General features: G+C 40.9%; 1 protein-coding gene across 2 annotated transcripts; it reads right to left on the bottom strand.

The window, feature by feature from the left end:
- Positions 1-1,178: 1,178 nt before the first annotated feature.
- Positions 1,179-23,295, bottom strand: LOC127447815 (SLAIN motif-containing protein 1-like). 2 transcript variants are annotated; one of them, XM_051709887.1, is made up of 9 exons: positions 22,747-23,295; positions 20,447-20,583; positions 13,133-13,261; positions 10,739-10,837; positions 7,651-7,800; positions 6,194-6,520; positions 4,322-4,501; positions 3,412-3,694; positions 1,179-1,991 (listed from the first exon to the last, which is right to left on the bottom strand). In XM_051709887.1, the coding sequence occupies exons 1-9, from the start codon at positions 23,193-23,195 to the stop codon at positions 1,916-1,918; spliced, it is 1,830 nt and encodes a 609-aa protein (XP_051565847.1). In that variant the 5' UTR covers positions 23,196-23,295; the 3' UTR covers positions 1,179-1,915. The 2 variants fall into 2 exon arrangements, with proteins under 2 accessions (XP_051565847.1, XP_051565848.1); XM_051709888.1 differs by lacking the exon at positions 13,133-13,261.
- Between the last annotated feature and the right edge of the window lie 1,661 nt (positions 23,296-24,956).

The following is a 24,956-nucleotide window of genomic DNA, read 5'->3' as shown; positions in this document are numbered from 1 at the left end:
GATGACATTCCTCCTTAGACCTGTGGCAGTTGAGTTTGCGGAGCAACTCGCTGCCGGCTCAGTAAGTGCGCTAATGAGGCCCTGTACTGAGGTAGGTGCTCCACATGCGATGGTTCCCCGAAGGCAACACCAAGTGATATTTTCCGCAAAATCGTTTCCCTGTCGGTAAACTGCATCTTCCTAGGGCAGGGGCCCCTCTGCCCCCAGTCGCCATGCTTTGTAGAAACTCCTCCCCCTTTGGGTAGGATCTACCATGGGACCTCTCCACATGACATACTTCCAACAAGACTCGGTAAGACCATGTGACGTATTCCACTCAAAATACCCCCCCCCCCCTTTTGGGCAGGGTGTGGTCTCCGCGGTGTCTTCCCCTTGGGAGGGACACCCCCGACGCAGACACTTATGGCTCCCAGTCAGTTAACAAATTCCACTCTTTTTGGGGAGAAAAGAGAGGGAAAAGTGGCCTTGGCTGGGTTAGCCTGTCCCTATAGTTGGGCAGTCGACTTGTTCCTGATGGACCGTTCAACGCTCATAAGAGCATTGTGGGAGGTTACGTGACGGCCTGGTGTGCTGGCTACGAGGCACACAGCAGTCTGCCCGTCACACACCGCCAGTTCACGCAACACAGTTCAGCCAATTGTGGCGTTTTGTATAGGGACCACTAGTGTCACTACATCGACACAACATCGATTGAGTGACAGATAGGGAATGTCCTGGTTACTTTCGTAACCTCCGTTCCCTGATGGAGGGAACGAGATATTGTGTCCCTCTTGCCACAACGCTGAACTACCCGCTGAAATGGCCGGGACCTGGTCTCGGCTCCTCAGTACAAAACCTGAATGAGTGGTTGCATACCAGCTCCTTTTATACCCGAATGTCTGGGGGAGTGGCATGCAAATTCCACTCTGCAATTCTCATTGGCCTTTTTTCAAAAAAGCAGAGGTGTTTGGGGCTCCCAAGAGTGACCCCTAGTGTCACTACATCGACACAACGTCTCGTTCCCTCTATCAGGGAATGGAGGTTACGAAAGTAACCAGGACGTTTTTCTGCTACAGTGCAAAAGTAACATGTAGTGTTTATGTTGTAGTGCTGTTCTATCAACTTGTATACTATATTTCAGTTCCCTTTTATGGACATAATCTATTCCTGGTAGGAAGCATTTCAGTTTTAATTCCATTCAAAAGCCTTTATTTTAACATTGGCAACATTTCCTTCTATAATAAACCTGTCCTTAATGAAAGACAAACAATGTTACAATTTAATGTGCAAATGTATTATCCACAATGCTCTATATTATGAGCATCATGTAAACATACAATCTAGGAAGGTTGCACTTGTACTTTAAAATTGCAGTGTAGTGTTTTACTGATCATGTAACAGTTAGACTGCTTTTACAAATGCATTAGTTCCCTCCGTTGCAAACCTCTGATCACTTTATTTTCTTGTTGCAAAATAATTGGCAACATAGGAAAAGGAATGCAATATTGCTCTACAGAAAATGATCTGGTACTATTCTGGCACAATGATTTTCTAATGTAACAATGCAAGTCAACAGTAAAAGTGCTATGTGGGAGACAGCAAATTACTTATAAATGCATGTAATTCATAACATCAAGAAAAAAATCCTTATGTCCTTTTTTAATTAATAATATAATTTGATGCTTGTTTCCGTTGTTAAAAATTGTGCTGCAGTTAGGGAAACGATGTGCACATAAAAAATTTTATGCATAATACATTGGATTTTAGCCAACGGGCATATTGCAATCGTCCTGTATTGCATTTGTTAACAGTACTTTTCAGCTTTATATCACTTTGATGCTATTGTTTTCCAATTAAGGTCTACAAGCAAAAGGTGTACCCAGCCAGCTGGGTCTGAAACATGTTAGGTCAGTGTGCACAGCAGGGGTTCCTCATTTTAATAGCAGCCATCTCTCCAACTTCCATCACGCAGAGCACTCAGAGCAGATACACTCTTCGGGGGTGTCAGTAAACTGCATGAAAGAGACTAGAGTGATGAATGACATCACCACTTTAGTGTATACAGTACAATGTACAGTATATAATCTCAATGTCATATATCGTCGCTGTCCAATGAAAAGCACATATCTCCACATTTGGCAATTTTGACATTTTAACACAAACGGAATGCGCCGAATTACCTCTTCCTGCTGCTTGAATTATGCATCGAAATGACCAATGAAAAGATGTTTAATCTGAATAACAAATATCTCCATTGGCCTTGAGAAGTGTCCATCAAAACCGCATATATGTCCCGCCCTTATGTTTTGAAGAGTGTCGACTAATTTAAATCTGCTGTCCAGCTTACAGTGTAGTGAAGAGATTGCATACATCATGCTGGCTCTGTGATTTCCCTTACAACCAAAGCCATTCATGCACCACGCACACTGTCAGGTGGCTTTAAAAAGTAGACTGTACCAGCCATATACGGTTGCCAGATTTCCATCTTCACGAAACTGCGAGTGAAAGCTAATTCTGTCAGGCAATTTATGTGCAAGACTTGGAAAACGCGTCTCGAAACCAAACTGTCCACTCAACAACCGGACTAGAAACCCTAGTCATAAAACTGATTTCAATCTAAAATATTAAGTGAAAGCTCAGATTATTTCCAATAATAAATTCTCTAGCAATCGACAACCTACCAACTGAGTTCAGGGAATACGAACAGTTAGACTTAAGTCTGTCACTGAACATGCGCCATTGGAACCATTGATAAGAAAACCATTTCCACGTTCGCTAACAAAAATCCATGTTCAATTAAAACAGCGAACAGTTCACTAACAGATGTGTAATGATAGAATTCTATTTATGGTGCTAAAGATGACTAATTATGTTATTTTCGATTCATTTTGTAAGATTGTTCCTGAGAAAAAGAGTTTTTCCATGTTCTTGAGAAAATATTTTTTTGGAGATACGTGCTTTTCATCAGACAGCAACGATATATATAAAAACATTCACTCATAGTGCACTTAGTAATTTTTTATTTATGTTGCATTGACCAATGTGAGAGTGGTCTTTGACTTTATACTGACATCTAATGGTGTGGATGCAACATCGAAAACGTTTACGGCCAGTGATGACATTGATGAAATGCTGTCTTTTGCAGTGAGTAGTGAACAATTTAAACAGATTTTTAAAATGTGCTATTCATTTCATTACTTAAAAAAAAGTTAGCATTGTTTGAATATTCAGCTGGAATTTATTTTCAAAACCAATAAATATAGGGTTCTGGTTTTTAAACATGCTTCTGTGAATATGAAATTTGGCAAGTAAGTAAAAGACAATAAAATACTAATTCTCTGGATTTACTATCTTTAAACAGCAATGTAAAATCTAAAATGTTTGGCAGTAAATTTGAAAAAGTAGAGAGGAGAGAGAATTGTAATTGATTACCTGCGTATTGGCTGGGCAATTTTACTGCGTGAGGCCCCACTTGTCCCGACAAAGGAAGCCGGCCGAGGTAGAGCACTGCGACTAGTGGAGGAGGGGGTGCTGGGTTTATTGGGCAGAGGAATACTGCTGCTAGGAATGCAGTTTAGACTAGCCGAAGAAGGCATTGGGGAGGCACTCTGTATTGTAGGGCTCACATAAGCTGTGGCTTTCAGGGGTGGCCGTGTTGTCACGGAGAAATTGCCAACGCTTTGAACTCGCTGCTGGAGCTGACCAGGAGAGGGAACTGAAATATAAAAGAGAGTGAATGATAAACTTTGACCTAAGACATGGCAGTTTGCAACAACCAACATGATCACACAAAATTGGCATGCTGTTTCCGAATGTTCGTGTACCCTTAAATCAACCCCATTCTGCTGAATTACCGACAACCGTCATTCCCCATCAGACAGTTTTGCATCAATTCAAGTGTGAACACATTTTCCTCTAGACCTACTGATAGCGCATCACACGAGTAACCTCTGAGGCAATTGTGTTTACTTTAACAATGGTGAGCATGATTCAAAGGTTGCATTTTCACTCTAAAATTACATTTTTACTTCACTGACTGTTAGGTTTAGAGTTGGGGGTTGGGTTAGGGAGTTGAGCTAATAAAATATGCAACTAAAAATGCAACTCGCTTTTGGTGCCACCCTGAGGACATTTCATCCAGTAAATGGAGCTCACATGTGCCCATCCGTTCAACACTTCCAGCTTCAGCCACTGAGGGCAGTGATTAATATTTCGGTATGCACAGAATGATTTCAGCAGTAGAACTTTCGAGCTACTGTCGTTGAAATTCACAGTGAGATTGGTCTGGAACAACACAATTTTCATCATGTTTAATGTAATATTTTGATAGTGCTAGTCGTACTTGCAGACTGTATCTTGGTGAGACCATTGTGAGAATCAAAACTCTGACTGTTTCGCAGTAAGGACAATGGTGCGGATGAAGTGGCAATGTGACCAGTTGGAGCAGAAACATTAGGCACACTGAGTACACTGGGAATGCTGGGAGCTCGAATTAGGTTTGGCATACTCCTTCGTAGCTTATCTGAAAAAGAAAAGACATCAGGTGTTGAAACATGTAATATATGCATAGTATATACATACGTATATGAAAAGTATTTATACGATCCGCTGCCACCCCAATATTGTGATAATTTACTGTAATAAAATTTAAAATTCAAACAGCAAGACATTACTGTTGCAGAAATTCACTCTAAACATTAATTGTGACACGTCTGAGGATTTTTTATTTAATTTAATTCTTTCACTTTTTTTATCACAGGTCATTTTAAGGGTTTAAACAGTGTTGTTTAAGCAGCCAAATACTGTTTCTGTGTTTTAATCTGAAACCTCCAATAACATCAATAACAGTACTGAGAGTAATTAATTTAAAATAGTGATGCTAAACTAGCTTATCTTCATTTTTCAGCAGAGTGGTAAAAAGCTACATTACTGGTTTTTGTCAAAACATTTTTGAATGTGCAACTTTACCACCGAAAAAGGTGTATAAAAAAGGTAAAAGTCAAACACGCTTGCCTTTTCACTCTCACACTCTTACCCTTTTCTCTCATATGAAGCATTGGGAGGACTGATTAATTTCCTTTGAATGGTTTATTTAACGATCCACTGGTTCATTTGAGTCCTCAAGTTTCTATCACTTTGAGTAAATTCTGCTCTCTCTCTCTCTCTCTCTCTCTCTCTTTCACAGCTCTATACAGCACACGTCTGCCACAACATTACAAATGAAGCATTTACTGGATAATCAGACAAATTGGCTGTAAGGACTTTCTACCACATGTGTGATATTAACTGCTTGATTATTAAAAGGACAGTTCCCCCAAAAATGAAAATTCTCTCATCATTTACTCATCCTCATGCCATCCCAGATGTGTTTGACTTTCTTTATTCTGCAGAACACAAACAAAGAATTTAAGGAGATTATTTCAGCTCTGTAGGTCCATACAATGCAAGTGAATGGTGATCAGACCTTTGAAGCTCCACAAATCACATAAAGACAACATAAAAGTAATTGATAAGACTCCAGTGGTTAAATTCATATCTTCTGAAGTGATTTGATAGGTGTGGGTGAGAAACAGGTCAATATTTAAGTCCATTTTACTATAAATCTCCACTTTCACTTTCACATTTTCTTCTTTTATTTTTGGCATTTCACATTCTTCAAGCATATCGCCACCTACTAGTCTATACTATACTATACTAGAATTTTTAGTAAAAAAAAAAAAAGACTTAAATGTTGATCTGTTTCTCATCCACAATAATCATATCGCTTCTGAAGACATATATTAAACCACTGGAGTCTTATGGATTACTTTTATGCTGCCTTTATGTGCTTTTTGGAACTTTGTAAATTTTGGTACCCATTCACTTGTATTGTATGGACCTACAGAGCTGAAATATTCTTCTAAAAATCTTCATTTGTGTTCTGCAGAAGAAAGAAAGTCATACACATCTGGGATGGCATGAGGGTAAATGAGTTTCATTTTTGGGTGAACTATCCCTTTAATTCATTAAATACAGATTTAGATGTCAATAAATCAAACAAACATTTGACATCATAAGAATCATGGATACTGTATAAACTATGATATACTGTAATATAAGAGCAGGTCAGGAAGGGTTAAATAGTTAATTTGGCATAAAACTTAATTCTATCTTTCTGAATTATCCATCTTCTCAGTATATTTTCAGTCTACACATACAGTCTGAGTTGTCTGACCTGTGTTGGCTCTGTAACTCTGGGGCTCTGCTGTACTGAGGTTGGGGATGTGGAGCTGCTGGTAGGACAGGCTGTTGAGGTACTGAGGGGTGGAGGGGCTGCGCCGAGCGTCTTTCGAGCTGGAAATGTTCTGTGAGTGGGACATGCTGCGCTGCATGGAGGCCCTGCGGAAGAGTCGTGAATGTGGAGCGGATAGCTGATCATAATCTTCCTCTTCCTCCAGCTCAGCCTCACTCCTCATGCCTCTGCGCATGCCTGTGTGTACCGAAAAACTGGCACTACGGCGCGTGGCCGTGGCAGCTGTGGTCGCATATTCCTGCCGTAGATCTAAACACACACGCACATAATTTTGAGTACAAAATACAGGTTTAGCTCCAAAAGGCACTTTTAGTTCTTCCATGTAGCAAAATCTAATCTAAATCAGTGGTTTGATTTACCCGAGAATGGGTTGCAGGTCTGTTCTGATAGGATCACGGACAGCAGGGAAAAAACAAAGCTAATGCAAATAACAAAATGCTAATATTCCAGTGATGTTTGACATGATAAATCCATATAATTGTGTTTAGTTACTGAAATAAATGTGCTTATTGACTTTTAAAAAGGAAAAGAAAAACGTCCCATATCTTTTGTTGTTGACGTAAAAGACTGCGTCCAATCAAAATCTGTGATATTTTGCCGCAAATTCATCTGTCACTGGGTAATAAGGCTAATATTAATACAATATTTGGCCTAGCATTTTTTCCATGTGTTAGGCAGGTAAATCACACTTCTGCTATGTCATGTTTTTAATTTTATGTATTGTTGGGCCTACGCAGTTCATGGTAATATTTAAGATGCACAAGTACTTTTTTATGCATGTTGTAATGGATTTACACTGACACCTAGAGGCCTGGATGCAGCATGATTCAAAATCATTAGTTTTTAGTAACAGATGCCAATGTAGAAATTCACATTTCACAGTCAGCCATGATTAATTTAATCCATGAGTGAAAGTGTCCAATAACAGGGCGGTTACTGAGATTAAGTGAGTAGTATTCAGCTAGTCATGTGATCAAAACATGGCCGCACCCATGAGGGGACCCTTTCCATGTACAATACAACAGCTTTTATAAGTTACTGATATGACTGGAGTCTTCATCTCATGTGAGTGCTCATGATTTTAAACTTTTCAAAATTACTATTCATTTCTTAGGGAGTTCAACTTTTTTATGAGGAAAAAATTACTGAGTGCACCTTTAATACATTTCAATGTTTGATTTTAAGGGCAATGTCCACTGTAAAATTTGGGTCATAATGCAAAACCAGTTGGGAACCAGTCTGATTAAAATTCAAGATGTTGACATTCTCAAAACACACTGCAGTCTGCAATTCTGCGGTCCACATTTTCAACATGCAATGTTAATATTGTGAAACTAAAATACACTACATGACTTGTAATTGCACTGAAGTAGACATACTCTCCTCCTGCAGACGGGCCATGACCTCCACATCAGTCATATCCTGAAGCTTATAGCTCATAGCGATAGAGTCATCCTCCAGTTCAGAGACACTCAGCTCACTGTCTATGGAGTACTGGGGACTGACAGGATGTGGCTGATGACTATTACCTGAAAAAGAGAAATGGAGATTTCAATTTCAAATACATAGACAACACTCTAAAAAGTGGCACTGTAGACTCAGCAACAACCCACAAATGCATTTTTTGTTTACTCTCAAAAATTGATTTTTGCAACTATACTACAAATTTACATACCATAAGGGTACAGACTAATATATATATATATATATATATATATATATATATATATATATATATATATATATATATATATATACACACACACAGTATATTACTATACTGCAAATGCACTACTGTACATACTAATACATATACATATATATACACCGATCAGCCACAACATCAAAACCACCTACCTAGTATTGTCCTTGTGCCGCCAAAACAGCGCCAACCCGCATCTCAAAATAGTATCTGAGTTACCGTAGACTTTGTCAGTTCGAACCAGTCTGGCTATTCTCTGTTGACCTCTCTCATCAACAAGGCGTTTCTGTCCACAGAAATGCCGCTCATTGGATATTTTTTGTTTTTGACACCATTCTGAGTAAATTCTAGAGACTGTTGTGTGTGAAAATCCTAGGAGATCAGCAGTTACAAATATACTCAAACCAGCCCATCTGGCACTGTCCAAATCAATGAGATCACATTATTCCCCATTCTTATGTTGATGTAAACATTAACTGAAGCTCCTGACCCGTATCTGCATGATTTTATGCACTGCACTGCTGCCACACGATTGGCTGATTAAATAGTCGCATGGATGATTGTTGATGCCAGATGGGCTTGTTTAAGTATTTCTGTAACTGCTGATCTCCTGTGATTTTCACACACAACAGTCTCTAAATTTTACTCAGAATGGTGCCAAAAACAAAACAAAAGCCCAGTGAGCAGCAGTTCTGCGGACGGAAATGCCTTGTTGACAAGAGAGGTCAACAGAGAATGGCCAGACTGGCTCGAACTGACAAAGTATATGGTAACTCAGATACTAATCTGAGATGCAGGTTGGCGCAGTTTTGGCAGCACGAGGGGGACCAACACAATAATAGGCAGGTGGTTTTAATGTTGTGGCTGATCGGTGTGTATATATATATATATATATATATATATATATATATATATATATATATATATATATACAGCATATACACTATATTGCCAAAAGTATTCGCTCACCCAACCAAATAATTGAATTTAGGTGTTCCAATCACTTCCATGGCCACAGGTGTATAAAATGAAGCACCTAGGCATGCAGACTGCTTCTACAAACATTTGTGAAAGAATGGGCCGCTCTCAGGAGCTCAGTGAATTCCAGCGTGGTACTGTGATAGGATGCCACCTGTGCAACAAGTCCAGTTGTGAAATTTCCTCGCTACTAAATATTCCAGAGTCAACTGTCAGTGGTATTATAACAAAGTGGAAGCGATTGGGAATGACAGCAACTCAGCCACGAAGTGGTAGGCCACGTAAAATGACAGAGCGGGGTCAGCAGATGCTGAGGCGCATAGTGCGCAGAGGTCGCCAACTTTCTGCAGAGTCAATCACTACAGACCTCCAAAGTTCATGTGGCCTTCAGATTAGCTCAAGAACAGTGCGTAGAGAGCTTCATGGAATGGGTTTCCATGGCCGAGCAGCTGCATCCAAGCCATACATCACCAAGTGCAATGCAAAGCGTCAGATGCAGTGGTGTAAAGCACGCCGCCACTGGACTCTAGAGCAGTGGAGACGCGTTCTCTGTAGTGACGAATCACGCTTCTCTATCTGGCAATCTGATGGACGAGTCTGGGTTTGGCGGTTGCCAGGAGAACGGTACTTGTCTGACTGCATTGTGCCAACTGTGAAGTTTGTTGGAGGGGGGATTATGGTGTGGGGCTGTTTTTCAGGAGCTGGGCTTGGCCCCTTAGTTCCAGTGAAAGGAACTCTGAATGCTTCAGCATACCAAGAGATTTTGGACAATTCCATGCTCCCAACTTTGTGGGAACAGTTTGGGGATGGCCCTTTCCTGTTCCAACATGACTGCGCACCAGTGCACAAAGCAAGGTCCATAAAGACATGGATGAGCGAGTTTGGTGTGGAAGAACTTGACTGGCCTGCACAGAGTCCTGACCAAAACCCGATAGAGCACCTTTGGGATGAATTAGAGCGAAGACTGCGAGCCAGGCCTTCTCGTCCAACATCAGTGTCTGACCTCACAAATGCGCTTCTGGAAGAATGGTCAAAAATTCCCATAAACACACTCCTAAACCTTGTGGAAAGCTTTCCCAGAAGAGTTGAAGCTGTTATAGCTGCAAAGGGTGGGCCGACGTCATGTTAAATCCTATGGATTAAGAATGGGATGTCACTTAAGTTCATATGCGTCTAAAGGCAGATGAGCGAATACTTTTGGCAATATAGTGTATATACACTGCCTGGCCAAAAAAAAAGTCGCATACTCTAATATTTCGTTGGACCGCCTTTAGCTTTGATTATGGCGCACATTCGTTGTGGCATTGTTTCGACAACCTTATGCAACGTCACAACATTTATTTCCATCCAGAGTTGCATTAATATTTGGCCAAGATCATGTATTGACAATGGGAGAGTCGAAACACTCTGTAAAGTCTTCTCCAGCACATCCCAAATACTTTCAATGGGGTTAAGGTCAGGACTCTGTGGTGGCCAATTCATGTGTAAAAATGATTCCTCATGCTCCCTGAACCACTCTTTCAAAATCTGAGCCCGATGAATCTTGGCATTGTTGTCCTGGAATATGCCTGTGCCGTCAGGGAAGAACAAAATCCAATAATGGGATGACCTGGTCATTCAGTACATTCAGGAAGTCAGCTGACTTCATTTTATTGCCGCATAAAATTGCTGAGCCTAGACCTGACCAACTGAAGCAACCCCAGATCATAACACTGCCTTAAACCCAAACGGAAACATTTTATTTTTTTTGGCCAGGCAGTGTACTATATATATATAGTGAGGCTTACTGTGTTGTGCCGTGTGATAGAGGAATGTGGGAGATCTCTCTGTGAGGCTTGAGCAGTTCCGCCCTGTGAGAAACTGATGTTGGTTTGGTGAAGATGGATCTGAGTCAGAAGAGAGATGATACATCACTCACAATGGGGAATGTATTTAGAGATGGAGAGTCAAAACTTCAATGCTGCCACTTTTACTTGATGTCTAGGGCTCTGTTTTAAAATCCTAGTGAGCTGCCTCCCTGCCTACAGACAACATACCTTTCAAGGCTGCAACCTTACTGAAATCGAACCTCATAAATGAACGGTCAGGAATGCTGTACATAGGCAGAAACTCTGCCACCACACAATTAGTGCTCCTCACACGAAGCACGTGGGATTCTAGACAATTGATTTCAATAGGGCTTGACGGTAGCATGTTTCAGTACTACAATACAATAACACCATACTCTCATAAGAATAAATATGCATAGCACAAACGTATGCATATTGAGTAAGGAAGTCCATTTTAATTGTATTAAATATTCACAAAAACATCATATTATTGATACTTTTAATTAGAGGTCTGCACAAGCTTTAACTTTAATTCTTGTTGACTTGACAGACAGGGTGTCTAATAAATGTGGCTGTCCTACACAAGATGCTGAAAAAACAGCAAGATGTTGAAAAATATTTGAAAAACAGCGCAGACACATGCAATAACACAGTCAGTGTGAACAGCCCCTAACTCATCTGTAAGAGTGCATGCGCGAAACAAGGTACGTTAAACTTAAAAAATAATATTATATATTAAATAGATGTAGCCTATATTATGTAAAGTACACACATATATATATATATATATATATATATCGGCTAGCAGACCTCTACTTTTAATACTAACTGAATAATCTTGAAGTATATTTATTAGTAAACTTTCTCTCGCTTTGTCCTCCATCTTGATGGAGGTTTTTCACTGAGCTTGTCACAATGCATTGTGGCATTTCCTTCTCCATTAAGGATACATGCAATGCTGCCTTAGAGTTTAGTGTATTTAGTGTAGTGAATTTAGGTATTTAGTGTTGCATATACTGATTCTTGATTCATATGCATTTGGGATTTGTTTTGTGTGATTGGTTTTGTAAAGTTTGTATAGATTGTTTTTTCCGCAGGGACGGCAGATGAAAATGTACCATTTTGGCCATTTCTGGCACATTTAAATCAACATGATGTTAATTAATGTGTATTGTTTCTGATTAAATAAAAAATTAAATACAGCTGCTTAAAGAAGAGACTCCTTCTACAGGGCTGTAAGGAATGCTTGAAGACACACAGCCTGAAAGGATCCCTCTCCATATATATAGTAAATCAGCTGCCTACAGAGGACGCTCACTATGTTTTGGAACAAAGAATTGATGTTCCCTGCATCCTGTTTAGCTCAAGGCATTGATGAATGTGAAATCTTTAAGCACAAATGGTTTCAAAGCAATGACATTGTTTAATCAGTTATACTGGCAATACCAGTTGCAATTAACATTGACAAAGCATCTAATGCAATACATCTTGTCCAGCCAGGACCATATGTAGACCTTCTGTGACAGAGTATCACAATCAAAGCTTTGGCACATGGAACATATGCTGCAATGGTCCTTTCCAGACACCATGAGGTCATCACAAATATTCAATGATGTCTCAAATTTCACAAAGTTTGAAAAAAAGTTAATTGAAGAAAATTATGCCTGATGCCTAAAGCACGAAAAAAATATCTGCTTTCTCAGCTAGTCTTGTCCTATGTTTTTTATATTCTTTTGACTTTATTTCGACAAATAAAAAATGAATAACAGTTATGTATTATACAGTTATAATACACAGTTCAAAGCAATGTATCTTATTAGCCTGCCCAGATGGAATCTGTGGACTTTTTTTTTTTTTTTTTCTGGCTTGATTTTGGGGGAATTATGCTGAATTTAAACAAGGCAAAATGTGAGCATCTCAACCAGCCGAAAAAGCAACTTTAACCCATAACAATACATAAATAATCTGGTTATTATTAGGATTCTGGTTGCACAATAACATGGGATTTTATTGGATTTGGTCTCTTGTAGTTTACCCTCCTTACCCAACACTGTAAGGACACATTAAGTAAATCGATTTTAAAAACTTTCAGCCGGTTAATTGGTTATCAGCTTTTTCCACCACCTTACTTATCTGTATCACCAAAATGTAATATCGGTTGACCTCTATTTGTGAATGCTGACTGTTACAATTATCCAGAAATCTGCAGAGCTTTCTGCAGAAACAGGTTCCATGTGGGCCTGCTTATAGGCATACTTTTATTAGCAGTTAGAGAGAAAGTTAGAAAAAGCTAATAATAATGAGAAAGCTATTTTTGGTCTGGTGTTAGGCTGACTGAGGCAGATGTGTTACCTGTTTGCTCAGTTAGTGCAGGTTTAGTAAAGGGTTTAGAACAGCTGCTTAAAGAAGAGACTCCTTCTACAGGGCTGTAAGGAATGCTTGAAGACACACAGCCTGAAAGGATCCCTCTCCATCTTTTGGCTAATGGGAAAAGGGAAGTGCAATTAATAAAAAAAATCATACACACACCAAAATGAAAACAATACTAGTATGGTTAGTGTATATATTTAAAATTCTATTTTTAAACAGGGTGTCACGGATCCACCTGACCTTCCTGCCACAAACACTCAACATTCCCGCTCCCCCGAACACTGATCACCCGCACATCCGCACCCGTCTCCAATCACCGTGTTAATCAGCTCCTCTATATAACACTCCACTCTCCCTTCATTCTTCGTCTGGTATCAACGAAGTACACAGACTCACTCACCTTCTACTTACCTGACTCTTCAGACGCCATTCCAACATGCTCCCTCGAAGATTCCTCTCCGGCATTATTCCGAAGTTTATTCCAAGTCTCCTCTCCAGCGTTTCCTTTCCTTCGTGTAATTCTCCAACCCAAGTAATACCTCAAGTTGCAAGTACAATAACCTCCATCAAGTACTATTGTCTGTTCCTGAACCAATCTGCTCTTTCTTCACTCACCTGCTAATTGCTGTCTGTGTTTGTGTTTGTTCCAATAAATACCTGCATTTGGGTTCACCACCGTCTTCGAGTCTGGGTTACTGTCACAGGATACCAGACCACTATAAAACCATGAACCCAGCAGGTCCAGACCCCGTCCAGGAGCTGGTTGACACATTCTGACGAGCATTAACCACCTCATCTAACCCCTCTGCTTCACCGATCTCGACCAACACTTCTGCAATTCCTTCACCGGTCTATTCTGCCAGTCCCTTGGTCAATCCAGCGCCATACTCCGGATCGGCGGAGAACTGCAGTGGCTTTTTGTTCCAATGTTCGCTCGCCCTAGAGATGCAGCCGCACCTATTTCCCACAGAGCGGGCTAAGGTGGCTTATATCATCAACTTGCTCTCTGGATGAGCACTGCAGTGGGCCTAACCACTTTGGGAGCAAAACAGTCCCATTACTCAAACATTTGAGAGCTTCACTCGAAACTTCAGAGAGGTTTTCGGACACCCTGCGGGTGATACCTCCACTGGTGAACAACTCTGTAATCATCGTCAAGGTAAAGTCTCCGTCCAAGATTACGCTCTCAATTTCCGCACCCTAGCAGCCTCCAGCGGATGGAATGAGACCGCTCTACTCACCACTTACCTTCAGGGGCTCGACCCAAAACTGCGGCTACATCTCTCTTCATTTGATGACACCATGGGGCTCGAGTGCTTCATCCAACTTTCCATTCGAGTCGCCAACCGTATGAAGCCCTGCCTTGATGAAGTGCCCGCCTTGCAGTCTCTGCCTGTTCCAGCACGATCACCCTCTGTCCAATCTTCAGAACCAGGCAGGGAGCCCATGCAGATGGATGTTTTTCGGCTATCATCAGCAGAGCGCCAGCGTCGGTTGACCAAGCAGTTGTGCCTGTACTGAGGTGATAAGGGACACGTCATCTCGGCATGTCACATTCATCCTCCATACCCACTGGTGAGTCATGTTACTTACTCTAATGTTAGTTGGAGTGGTGGAGTGGTGGTGGCGTAGTGGACTAAAGCACATAACTGGTAATCAGAAGGCTGCTGGTTCAATCCCCACAGCCACCACCATTGTGTCCTTGAGCAAGGCACTTAACTCCAGGTTGCTCCAGGTGGATTGTCCCTGTAATAAGTACACTGTAAGTCGCTTTGGATAAAAGCGTCTGCCAAATGCATAAATGTAAATGTAGTTCCTCTCCTTTGTCTACCAGTGTGACGCTTACTGCTTCCAAATTTTCCCTTACAGTACACACACTCCTCGACTCAGGAGTCAGCCAGCAACTTCATCTGACATCTGCGGCCATGTCAGCCTAACCTAAGGATTCACTCCATTATTGGCAAACCCATCGGCAGAGGTGTGATTCGTCATTGTGTGGGTCCCGTTACACTTCAAGTCAGGTGTCTACGCCATCACCCTCCTGGTTTTGGAGAACTCCACTGCTGACATCGTGTTGGGATGCCCATGGCTCGAACAGCATTCCCCATCATTTCCTGGTCTACCGGTGATGTCTTGAAGTGGGGCTCCCAGTGCTTTCCTTCCTGTTTCCCCAATCTTCCCATTCCAAGACCCTCGATTATCGTCAAGAAATCTCCTCCTCTCTGTCTCAACTCTGCCTCCATCGAAAGTCCTATCCGCTCCACCTCCGTGGAAATCCCATCCTGTTACTCCCACTTCCAGGACGTCTTCTGCCCACTCCGCGCCTCCACATCGACCTTGGGATTGTGCAATAGACCTTCTCCCTGGTGAGCCAGTGCCCAATGGCAAAATATATCCTCTCTCCATCCCTGAACAGAAGGCCATGGAGGAGTACATCGAGGGGGCTCTCAACCAACGCTACATCTGACCTTCCAAATCCCCTGCTGCTTCGAGCTTTTTCTTTGTGGCTAAGAAGGACGGAGGTCTCTGGCCCTGTATTGATTACCGATCCCTCAAAAAAAATAACGGTAAAGTTCCGATATCCACTTCCCCTCATCCCGGCTGCCTTGGAACTGTTGAGAGGAGCTACCATCTTTACCAAGCTGGACCTGTGCAGTGCGTATAACCTCATTCGAATCCAGAGGGGAGATGAATGGAAGACTGCCTTTGTAACTCCAACTGGCCACTACAAGTACCGGGTGATGCCGTATGGCCTGGTCAACGCCCCCTCTATGTTCCAGGGCTTTATGAATGAGGTGTTCCGCGAGTACCTCCATCGAATTGTCCTCATCTACATTGACAACATTCTGGTGTACTCCCGGAACGAGACCGACCATCGTCAACACGTCACGCTAGTGTTGGAAAAGCTGAGGGAATACCACCTGTACCTCAAGGCAGAGAAGTGTCCCTCCAGTTCCTAGGTTACAACATCAGCCCTGAGGGTATCCAGATGGACGAGGGGAAGGTAGAGGCTGTGCGATCCTGGCCCATTCCTACTACCATCAAGGAACTCCAGCGCTTCTTGGGTTTTGTCAACTTCTATCGCCGCTTCATCAAGAATTACAGCTCTCTCACTGCTCCCTTAACCTCCCTTCTCCGATCCAAGCCTAAGTCTCTGACCTGGAACTCCAAGGCTTCCTACGCCTTCCAACATCTGAAGGAGGCCTTCATCACGGCCCCACTTCTCATCCACCCCGATCCTAGCAGGCCTTTTGTGGTGGAGGTAGATGCCTCCACTAATGGCTTAGGAGCCATCCTTTCTCAGCAGCAGGAGAAACCATCTAAGCTCCATCCATGTGCCTTCTCTAGGATACTCTCCCTGGCGGAGCAAAATTATGACATCAGAAACTGGGAGCTCTTGGCTGTCAAATTGGCCCTGGAAGAGTGGCGGCATTGGCTAGAGGGGGCCCAGCACCCCTTCCTGGTACTAACTGACCACAAGAACCTCGAGTACCTTCGGGAGGCTCGTCGTCTAAACCCATGCCTCTTCAACCATGTGTTCAGAAACTATGGAATTCCCGAAAATATCGTCTCAGACAGAGGTCCCCAGTTCATCTCCAGAGTCTGGAGGGCTTTCTTTTCTGTCATGGGAGTGACCAACAGACTCTGTTCCGGGTATCATCCTCAGAGCAACGGGCAGATGGAGAGGAAAATTCAGGAGATCAGCCGTTTCCTCCGAACCTTCTGTCATCGCCGCCAGAACCGTTGGAGTCGTTTCCTGTCCTGGGCCGAGTACGCAATGAATTCCTTACATCAACCCTCCACCAACCTAACACCCTTCCAGTGCGTACTCGGCTACCAACCTCCTCTTTTCCCCTGGTCCGGAGAACCGTCTGACGTCCCAGCGGTCAACCATTGGTTTAGACAGAGCGAGAGGGTCTGGGACTTAGCCCACCATCACCTGCAGAGGGCAGTGCGCCACCAGAAGATCCTTGCCGATGCCCGGAGATCGTCTACTCCCATCTACCAACCACTAAGAACATCCGGCTGCGCCTACCATGCAGAAAGCTAAGTCCCCGTTACATTGGTCCCTTCACTATCACTAAACAAACCAATCCTGTCAAATACCAACTCCAACTTCCCCCCAAATACCGTATTCACCCAACTTTCCACATCTCCCTCCTGAATCTCACTATCCATCTCTCTCTCCTCACTCCTCAGAACCTGATCCAGCAGATGACCCCCCACCCCCCCACCCCTAATCCTGGAAGACAGATCCGTCTATGCAGTTCATGACATCCTGGACTCCCGATGCCGTAGGGGTCGCCTTGAGTACCTCGTAGACTGGGAAGGCTATGGTTCCGAGGAAAGATCATGGGTACCCCGAGACGACTTCCACGACACTCACCCAGACCGTCCAGCTCCTCATGGACGAGGTCGGCCATGGTGTCGGGAAGCTCGTCCCTCAGGAGCAGTCTGTGGAGTGGGGGGTAATGTCATGGATCCACCTGACCTTCCCGCCACAAACACTAAACCTTCCCGCTCCCCCGAATACTGATCACCCGCATCTGTCTCCAATCACTGTGTCAATCAGCTCCTCTATATAACACTCCACTCTCCCTTCATTCTTCGTCTGGTATCAACGCAGTATACAGACTCACTTACCTTCTACTTACCTGACTCTTCAGACGCCATTCCAGCGTGCTCCCTCAAAGATTCCTCTCCGGCATTATTCCGAAGTTTATTCCAAGTCTTCTCTCCAGCGTCTCCTTTCCTTCATTTAATTCTCCAACCCAAGTAATACCTCAACCTGCAAATACAATAAACTCCATCAAGTACTATTGTCTGTTCCTGAACCAATCTGCTCTTTCTTCACTCACCTGCTAATTGCTGTCTGTGTTTGTGTTTGTTCCAATAAATACCTGCATTTGGGTTCACCACCGTCTTCGAGTCTGGGTTACTGTCACACAGGGCTAATGTAAATAAATGTTTAAACTGAAGCATCTTTTGGGACCTCAAGTAAAGGCTGCATCTTTTAAAGATGAGGCAGAATTCCTAAAACCCCAATTTAAATCTACCCATGTTTAATATTAGAAGGTTTCAGAATTGTATATATATATATATAAAATATTTCAAACCAAAAAAGTTATGTAGTTAAGAAGAAATATTTCTAGGCCACTAATTAAATGCAAGCAAATTTGTGTCATTGACCATGTCATTAAAGCAAAAGGGAGACACATCAAATACTAAGAAATTCTGAAATCAATTAACAGTTCACTCAAATTGCTATGATGATAAGCTATAATTTATTAATAATATATGGACCCCATATATAGTACTGTGTATCAACCCGTTACACAGTTAAAATGGTGAAAATAGGTTGAATTTGAGTTATTGGTAGTCAAACGGAGCACGGTACTCAACAATTAGCCTTTCCAAGAGTGCATAAAAACAAGCATTCACGACAGCCCAAAAAAACAAAGGTTTTCAGAGGCTGCCGGAACAAAGCTGCATTCATGACCCCATTTGCAGAGAGCCAACCTCTCTGAATCTGCCCTTTCAAAAGCACAGAGCGCTTGCAACTCCACCACACACATCTCTATTTTTCCCCTTTATACATCATTTTTGCATGGACTGATCCAAAGGAGTAATTGATGCCAAAAAATCCCCAATATCCTGGACAAATTAATCTGCGGTAATCAAGAAGCTTTGCTGCTCCTTGATTCTAGACCGGTTTATATAGGAATTGTTTCTATGGTTACCATCCTCTCTGGCAGCAAAACACAGAATTGAACATCTACAGTGTTGAATATAGCCACCAAAACACTGCAATTCGAACTTTACATTTACTCAAGGTCTTAAAGGAATATTCCGGATTCAATACAAGTTAAGCTCAATCGACAGCATTTGTGGCATAATGTTGATTACCATATAAATTAATTTCGACTCGTCCCTCTTTTTCTAAAAAAAAAAAAAAGCAAAAATCGAGGTTCCAATGAGGCACTTACAATGGAAGTGAATGGGGCCAATTTTTGGAGGGTTTAAAGGTAGAAATGTGAAGCTTATAATTTTATTTACATTAATTTTTCTGTTAAAACTCATGTATTATTTCATCTGTAAAGTTGTTATAATCTTTTTTACAGTCGTTTTAGGGTTTGTTGTTATTACATCATCATGGCAATGCAGTTGTAAAATTGGCTATAACTTACACAGAAAAGTTTAGTAAGTGATTTTATCACACTATAATCATGTTTACAGGCATACTTTTGAAGTGAGTATTTTAACATTCAAAACTTGGCCCCCATTCACTTCCATTGTAAATGCCTCACTGTAAACCAGATATAACTAAACTAAGTTATTTATAGTTTATAAAGAAAAGGAGGGACGAGTCGAAATAATTTTTTGTGGTCATCAACATTATGCCACAAATGCTGTCGATTGAGCTTAACTTGTACTGAACCCGGAATATTCCTTTAATTTGTGCAACGGTGATGGCTCACAAGCTTATCTATATGGTACAATTACTCCACGTTCTTGAGGGAAGCTTTTCGAGAAAAGGTCATTCCAACTAGAATCTGTTCCGAAATCTACAGACAGCCTTGTTAATGGGTGGTGCACATTTTGTTAATATTTTAGTAAGTGTGCAAATGTTTTGAGTAAACATTATGAAGTGTAACATAAGTGTCAAATAAGTGTGTATGTTCTGTGCCACTAGGCACCAAACAGAATTCCAAATTTACGAACTGTTTTCAAACACCCCCCACCCCGTCTGCCATGCTCGGACAAACAGGCAGTTCCACCCCAAACTCATGTCATTGCTTGAGCCAATTTTGTTATTTCCAACACAAACAGATTGCCATTTTGTTTGGTGTTAATGGGTGGCACAGAAATTGCTCTTGCTAGAGTTTTGGCAAACCTCTGTGGCCAATTTGCACCAAATTTGCCACTGATTTTTTTTCACACGCAAATGAGCGTTGCACAAAAATCTTCATTGTTTCCACAGGTTTGCCACAGAAGCGTTTGCTTGTAGCGGCAAGTTGTCCATTGTTGCCAAAGGTTTGCTGCAGGTTCACCACTACTAGTGAAAAGCTGCAAACTTCTGGCAAACATCTGCGGCAAATCGCAAGCTTGTTTGCACGTGAAAATAATGAGTGGCAAATTTGCAGCAAGTTTGCCAGAACTCTAGATTTTTTGTAATACACACTTCACCTTTAAATTCAGTAACTTTGTGTATAACTAATTTGCTATCATTAAATTATATTATATATGATGGTGTTCTATCAGCCATCGGCCACCATGCTCTCTAGATATCGGTACCTTGGTCCAGTTTGTAGCACAATGAGCGTTTGGCTAATTCCACTTCTGGTCTGGGGTTATCCAGCACATGTCTACACCACTGAAGAGGGCTGAAGAGAAGATGAGGAAACAGCTTGGCTTTTGGAGACACATATAACCTGAAGACATAAAAACATAAGCTTGATAAAAAAAATAAAATTAAAATAAAAAACTCTTTGTAATTTTTAAGACAGTAATTTTTGTATTCTTTTTTGGATGTCCCATGTACTACCATAAATGTATATGTACTGTATGTTAGATCAATGCCTTAAATCATGAGAGTGGGTGAAATATAAATTTACTTGGCAAGGCAAGGCAAGGCAATTTATTTATAAAGCACAATTAAAAACAATGGACTGTTGACCAATATGCTCTACAATAAAATAAATAATTAAATATAAACAATAACAAGCATAAGTATAAATACATTAAATAAGCAAACTAAACAAGGGGACAAACAAATCTCAGCTCACGGTTAATTAAAAGCCTCAGAAAAAGATGAGTTTTTAATTGAGATTTCAAAGATAACAGCGTTGGAGCTGTTCTAATATGCAGGGGTAGACTGTTCCAAAGCTTTGGGGCCACTACTGCAAATGCACAGTCTCCTTTTTGTTTGAGTCTGGACCTAGGGACACTCAAAATCCTCTGATCAGATGACCTAAGAGATTTAAGGGGCTAGTGTAAGTGTAAAAGGTCAGAAAGATAGCAGGGTGCTAACCCATTTAAAGATTTAAAAACAAACAATAAGATCTTAAAATCAATTCTATAACGGACCAGCAACCAATGAAGAGATGCTAATATTGGGGAAATGTGGTCTCGTACTAAACAAAATTACCACAAGCTGCTTTATTTCAATAAATGTAAAACCCTTAAATGCCCATTTTGCAAGAGGAAATGATAAATGTTGGTCAAGATGTTTATTCAAGATGTAAATTATGTTTAATTGAGTGGAACAAGTATAGTCTGTGTTAAAAAGATTATTTAGGAATCATTCAAAGTCATTTTATTCCCATCTCTGACAGTGAAGAAGATGGATAACAGACAAAATAGTGAGTAATAAGTTTTAAGTATCTATCAGCAAATAAATGCCAGAGGTTATGTTCTTTTTTATACAATATTTCTTTCATTGAATGCAAGAGTGTTGTATACAAGAGGTAAGTTATCTAATGTCCCATCACAAAGAGAGTATGGACAGATTTGGTTTAGTTTTTATTTCATCCTGTAGTGCACTATTTTTAGACCATCAATGGAATAATCAAAAGAGAACTGTAAAATATGTGTGAATTTTGTGTCTTACAAGCACAAGACAAAATGGCTCAAGAAAAATATGGATATTTTTCACATCACCACATGCAAGATATAGCAGGACAATCTGTTACACTAATTAAGATATCAGACGTGCCCTAACCTAACAATGAACCTGGAAAAATAGACTCTTTCCCAGTCTGCTCTTAAGACATTTTATGGAAACTAAATTTAAAGGGATAGTTCACCAAAAATGAAAATTCTCTCATCATTTACTCACCCTCATGCCATCCCAGATGTGTATGACTTTCTTTCATCTGCTGAACACAAAGATTTTTGGAAGAATATTTGAGCTCTGCAGGTCCATACAATGCAAGTGAATGGTGACCAAAACTTTGAAGCTCCAAAAAGCTCATAAAGACAGCATAAAAATAATCCATAAAACTCCAGTGATTTAATCCATGTCTTCTGAAGCCCTATGATATGTTTGGGTAAGAAACAGATCAATATTTACATTTTTGTTTTTTTTTTACTATAAATTCGACTCCCAGCCCGATTAGACTTCCTAGTGCCATCTAGTGCTCTGAGCATGCGTCAAGCACTAAGAAGTGTAATCGAGCTTGAAATCATGATCACTCATAAAAAACGATTAGATTGCTTCAGAACATGTGGTTTAAACCACTGGAGTCGTATGGATTACTTTTATGCTGTCTTTATGTGCTTTTTGGAGCTTCAAAGTTTGGTCACCATTAACTTGCATTGTATGGACCCACAGAGCTGAAACATTCTTCTAAAAATATCTGTGTTTTGCAGAAGAAAGAAAGTCATACACATCTGGGATGACATGAGGGTGAGTAAATGATGAGAGAATTTACATTTTTGGGTGAACTATTCATTTAAGTTAAGAATGAAAAAAGCGAAGAAGAACATGCAACACTGAAAATAAATCCTAATTGGAATGAATCACACAATTGTTTACATGTTATACAGGATAAATAGCGGTTAAAGTGAATGCAGATCTGAAACAGCATCAGTACCAGCTATAATCTGACTCTCCAACGATGGGAAGAGCTACATCCAGGTCTAGGATTTCAAGCTCATCCAGGACAGTACCATCATCCACATCAGCATCATTCACTGACTGCGGGTGAAAATATGGATAGTGTTCATCTGATGTGCATAGTCCGAAAGAGGGAGAATAGGAGAGGGTCGGTACTCGGGGTGAAACGCAATAATTCCCTGTGTAAAATGGACCGGAGTCTGGGCCAGCCGGACCTCCGAGACAGGTCGAAGATGGTGATGATAACAGACGGGCACTGGAGGTGCAATTGTTCGCAGCGTTCGCTCTCGTCCTGAGCTGTTCGTTTTGTCTTTCCAATTTTCGGACGAGTTCTTGAAGCTTTTTCACCTCCAGCTCTGCGTTCATTATTTTACTGTTGCCATTGACGTCAGTCATAATTTGGGGGTTGAACAATAGTCCGTCCATTGAAGAATAAAAGCATATAAAAAGTGGTGTTGTTTACCCTGTATGCCCACGCTTGCTCTGCTTTCAATCGGGTTACATGCTTCATTCAGATGCTGATGTGTGCTGCTCATGCCAGCCTCTGTCTCCTCCCCCTTGGTTCAAAACACAACACCACCACTGCACACATTACAAGACAACAACCAGTAACAATACACCAACTATTTTCACCAATCCTATATTGTATTGAGATGCGAACTTTTTATAATATAAGCCCATAAAATGGTGTCTTCTGGAGTGTCTTAACTATCTGATGCATGAATATTTACATCACAAGGAGGGATAAAACAATCTTTCTTTGACTCCCAAAATGATGTAATTTTTAGAGAGCTACACATCTGCCCATTACAAGAAGTTAATGGTAATGGTAATTGATATACTTAATGCATCACCATTACTGTCACTTTGTTGAATTAAAGGTGCACTCAGTAATTTTTTGCTCATTAAAAATGTTTTACTCCTAAAGATATTAATTGTAATCGTAAAACTTATGTATAAAACCAAGACCACTCACAAGAGATAGACACTCTAGTCATATCGGTAACCTTATAAAAGCTGTTTTATTCTACACTGAAAGGGTCCCCTCATGGAGGCTGCCATGTTGAGATGACCAGCCGATTATTAAATGCTTAATCTCCTTAATCACCTTGTTATTGGATACATTAACTCATGGGTTAAATTAATCATAGCTAACTGTAAATAGTGAATTTCTACAATGACATCTGTAATTGAAAACTGCTTTTGAATGATGCTGCATCCAGGCCCCTAGGTGTCAGTGTATGCCCAAGATCACATATTCAATAAAATACTGAGTGCACTTTTAATTAAAACTACAATTATGCAAGACAATAACAAGTGTGCTGTTTGTTCCAAGTAGGCATAGGTGCAGCATGGAGATCTCCAAACTGGGGCAGGGTATCTCCAAAAGAGGGTGGGACATCTCCAAAAGGGGCGGGGTAACTCCAGAAGGGGGTTTGGCCAACTCCAAGACCGGGCGACACTTCTACACATGGTAAGGGACTCTGAATGTCTTTGCTAGTGTTTTGGAGCTCGGCCAGCTGCTATATCCTTTTCTTTTGTTCTGAATATTAACACAGCTATGATTTTGATGGCAGACCAATAGCACGATTATGAGTGTGAAATTGTTGCAGCAGGGTAAAGTTACGAATATCGAATTTAAAACTAACTTTACGGTGCTTGATATTTCTGTTATACATATATTTAAGTAAATAATTCTGAATAACTTACATTTCAGACAAAATTGGCCAGTTAGGTCGCCTCCGCCAGCGTAGTTAAAGAAGCCAAAGGATCACACACAACTCGCTCTCTTTAGTGTTTAAGTTTCAAACAAGTGGTGTTTCGTTCACGAATTAATCAGTGTTTTGAATGAATCTTTTCGGTAAACAAATCATTCTTGTTCACTCCCATTGTTTTGGTGGAGAACAATTCCTTTTTTAATGAATCAGCTGAGTCAATGATTCAATGACTCACTCATTACACAAAAGATGCTCGACTGTCGCCACCTACATGCGTAAAGATCAAAGTGAATGATAAATCAAAATCCTCACCACTATTTTGCGGAGTGACACAAACAGTGAAACTTCGCAGTATTGTTATTCACTAAATTTCAGCACTCTTGGAACACTTTGGCCAATGAAATTCAAAGACGGAACTACTGTAACTGTTGTCTATTTTATTTTATTCTATTGTTGTAAAAAATTCCCT

The sequence above is a fragment of the Myxocyprinus asiaticus genome, chromosome 11 (genome assembly GCF_019703515.2).
Source record: "Myxocyprinus asiaticus isolate MX2 ecotype Aquarium Trade chromosome 11, UBuf_Myxa_2, whole genome shotgun sequence".
NCBI classification, from domain to species: domain Eukaryota; kingdom Metazoa; phylum Chordata; class Actinopteri; order Cypriniformes; family Catostomidae; genus Myxocyprinus; species Myxocyprinus asiaticus.
The sequence above is the reverse complement of the archived record's forward strand: the minus strand, read 5'-3'. Positions and strand labels throughout refer to the sequence as shown.

What these genes read in the sequence shown, in the direction of transcription:
- LOC127447815 (XM_051709887.1), bottom strand. Translation starts at nt 23,195, where the DNA reads ATGGACGGACTATTGTTCAACCCCCAAATTATGACTGACGTCAATGGC. An exon ending in CTATCACACGGCACAACACA is followed by an intron (nt 7,801 to 10,738) that starts GTAAGCCTCACT and finishes TCTCTTTTTCAG; the next exon opens with GTAATAGTCATCAGCCACAT. An exon ending in ATTGCCCAGCCAATACGCAG is followed by an intron (nt 1,992 to 3,411) that starts GTAATCAATTAC and finishes TCTTTCATGCAG; the next exon opens with TTTACTGACACCCCCGAAGA.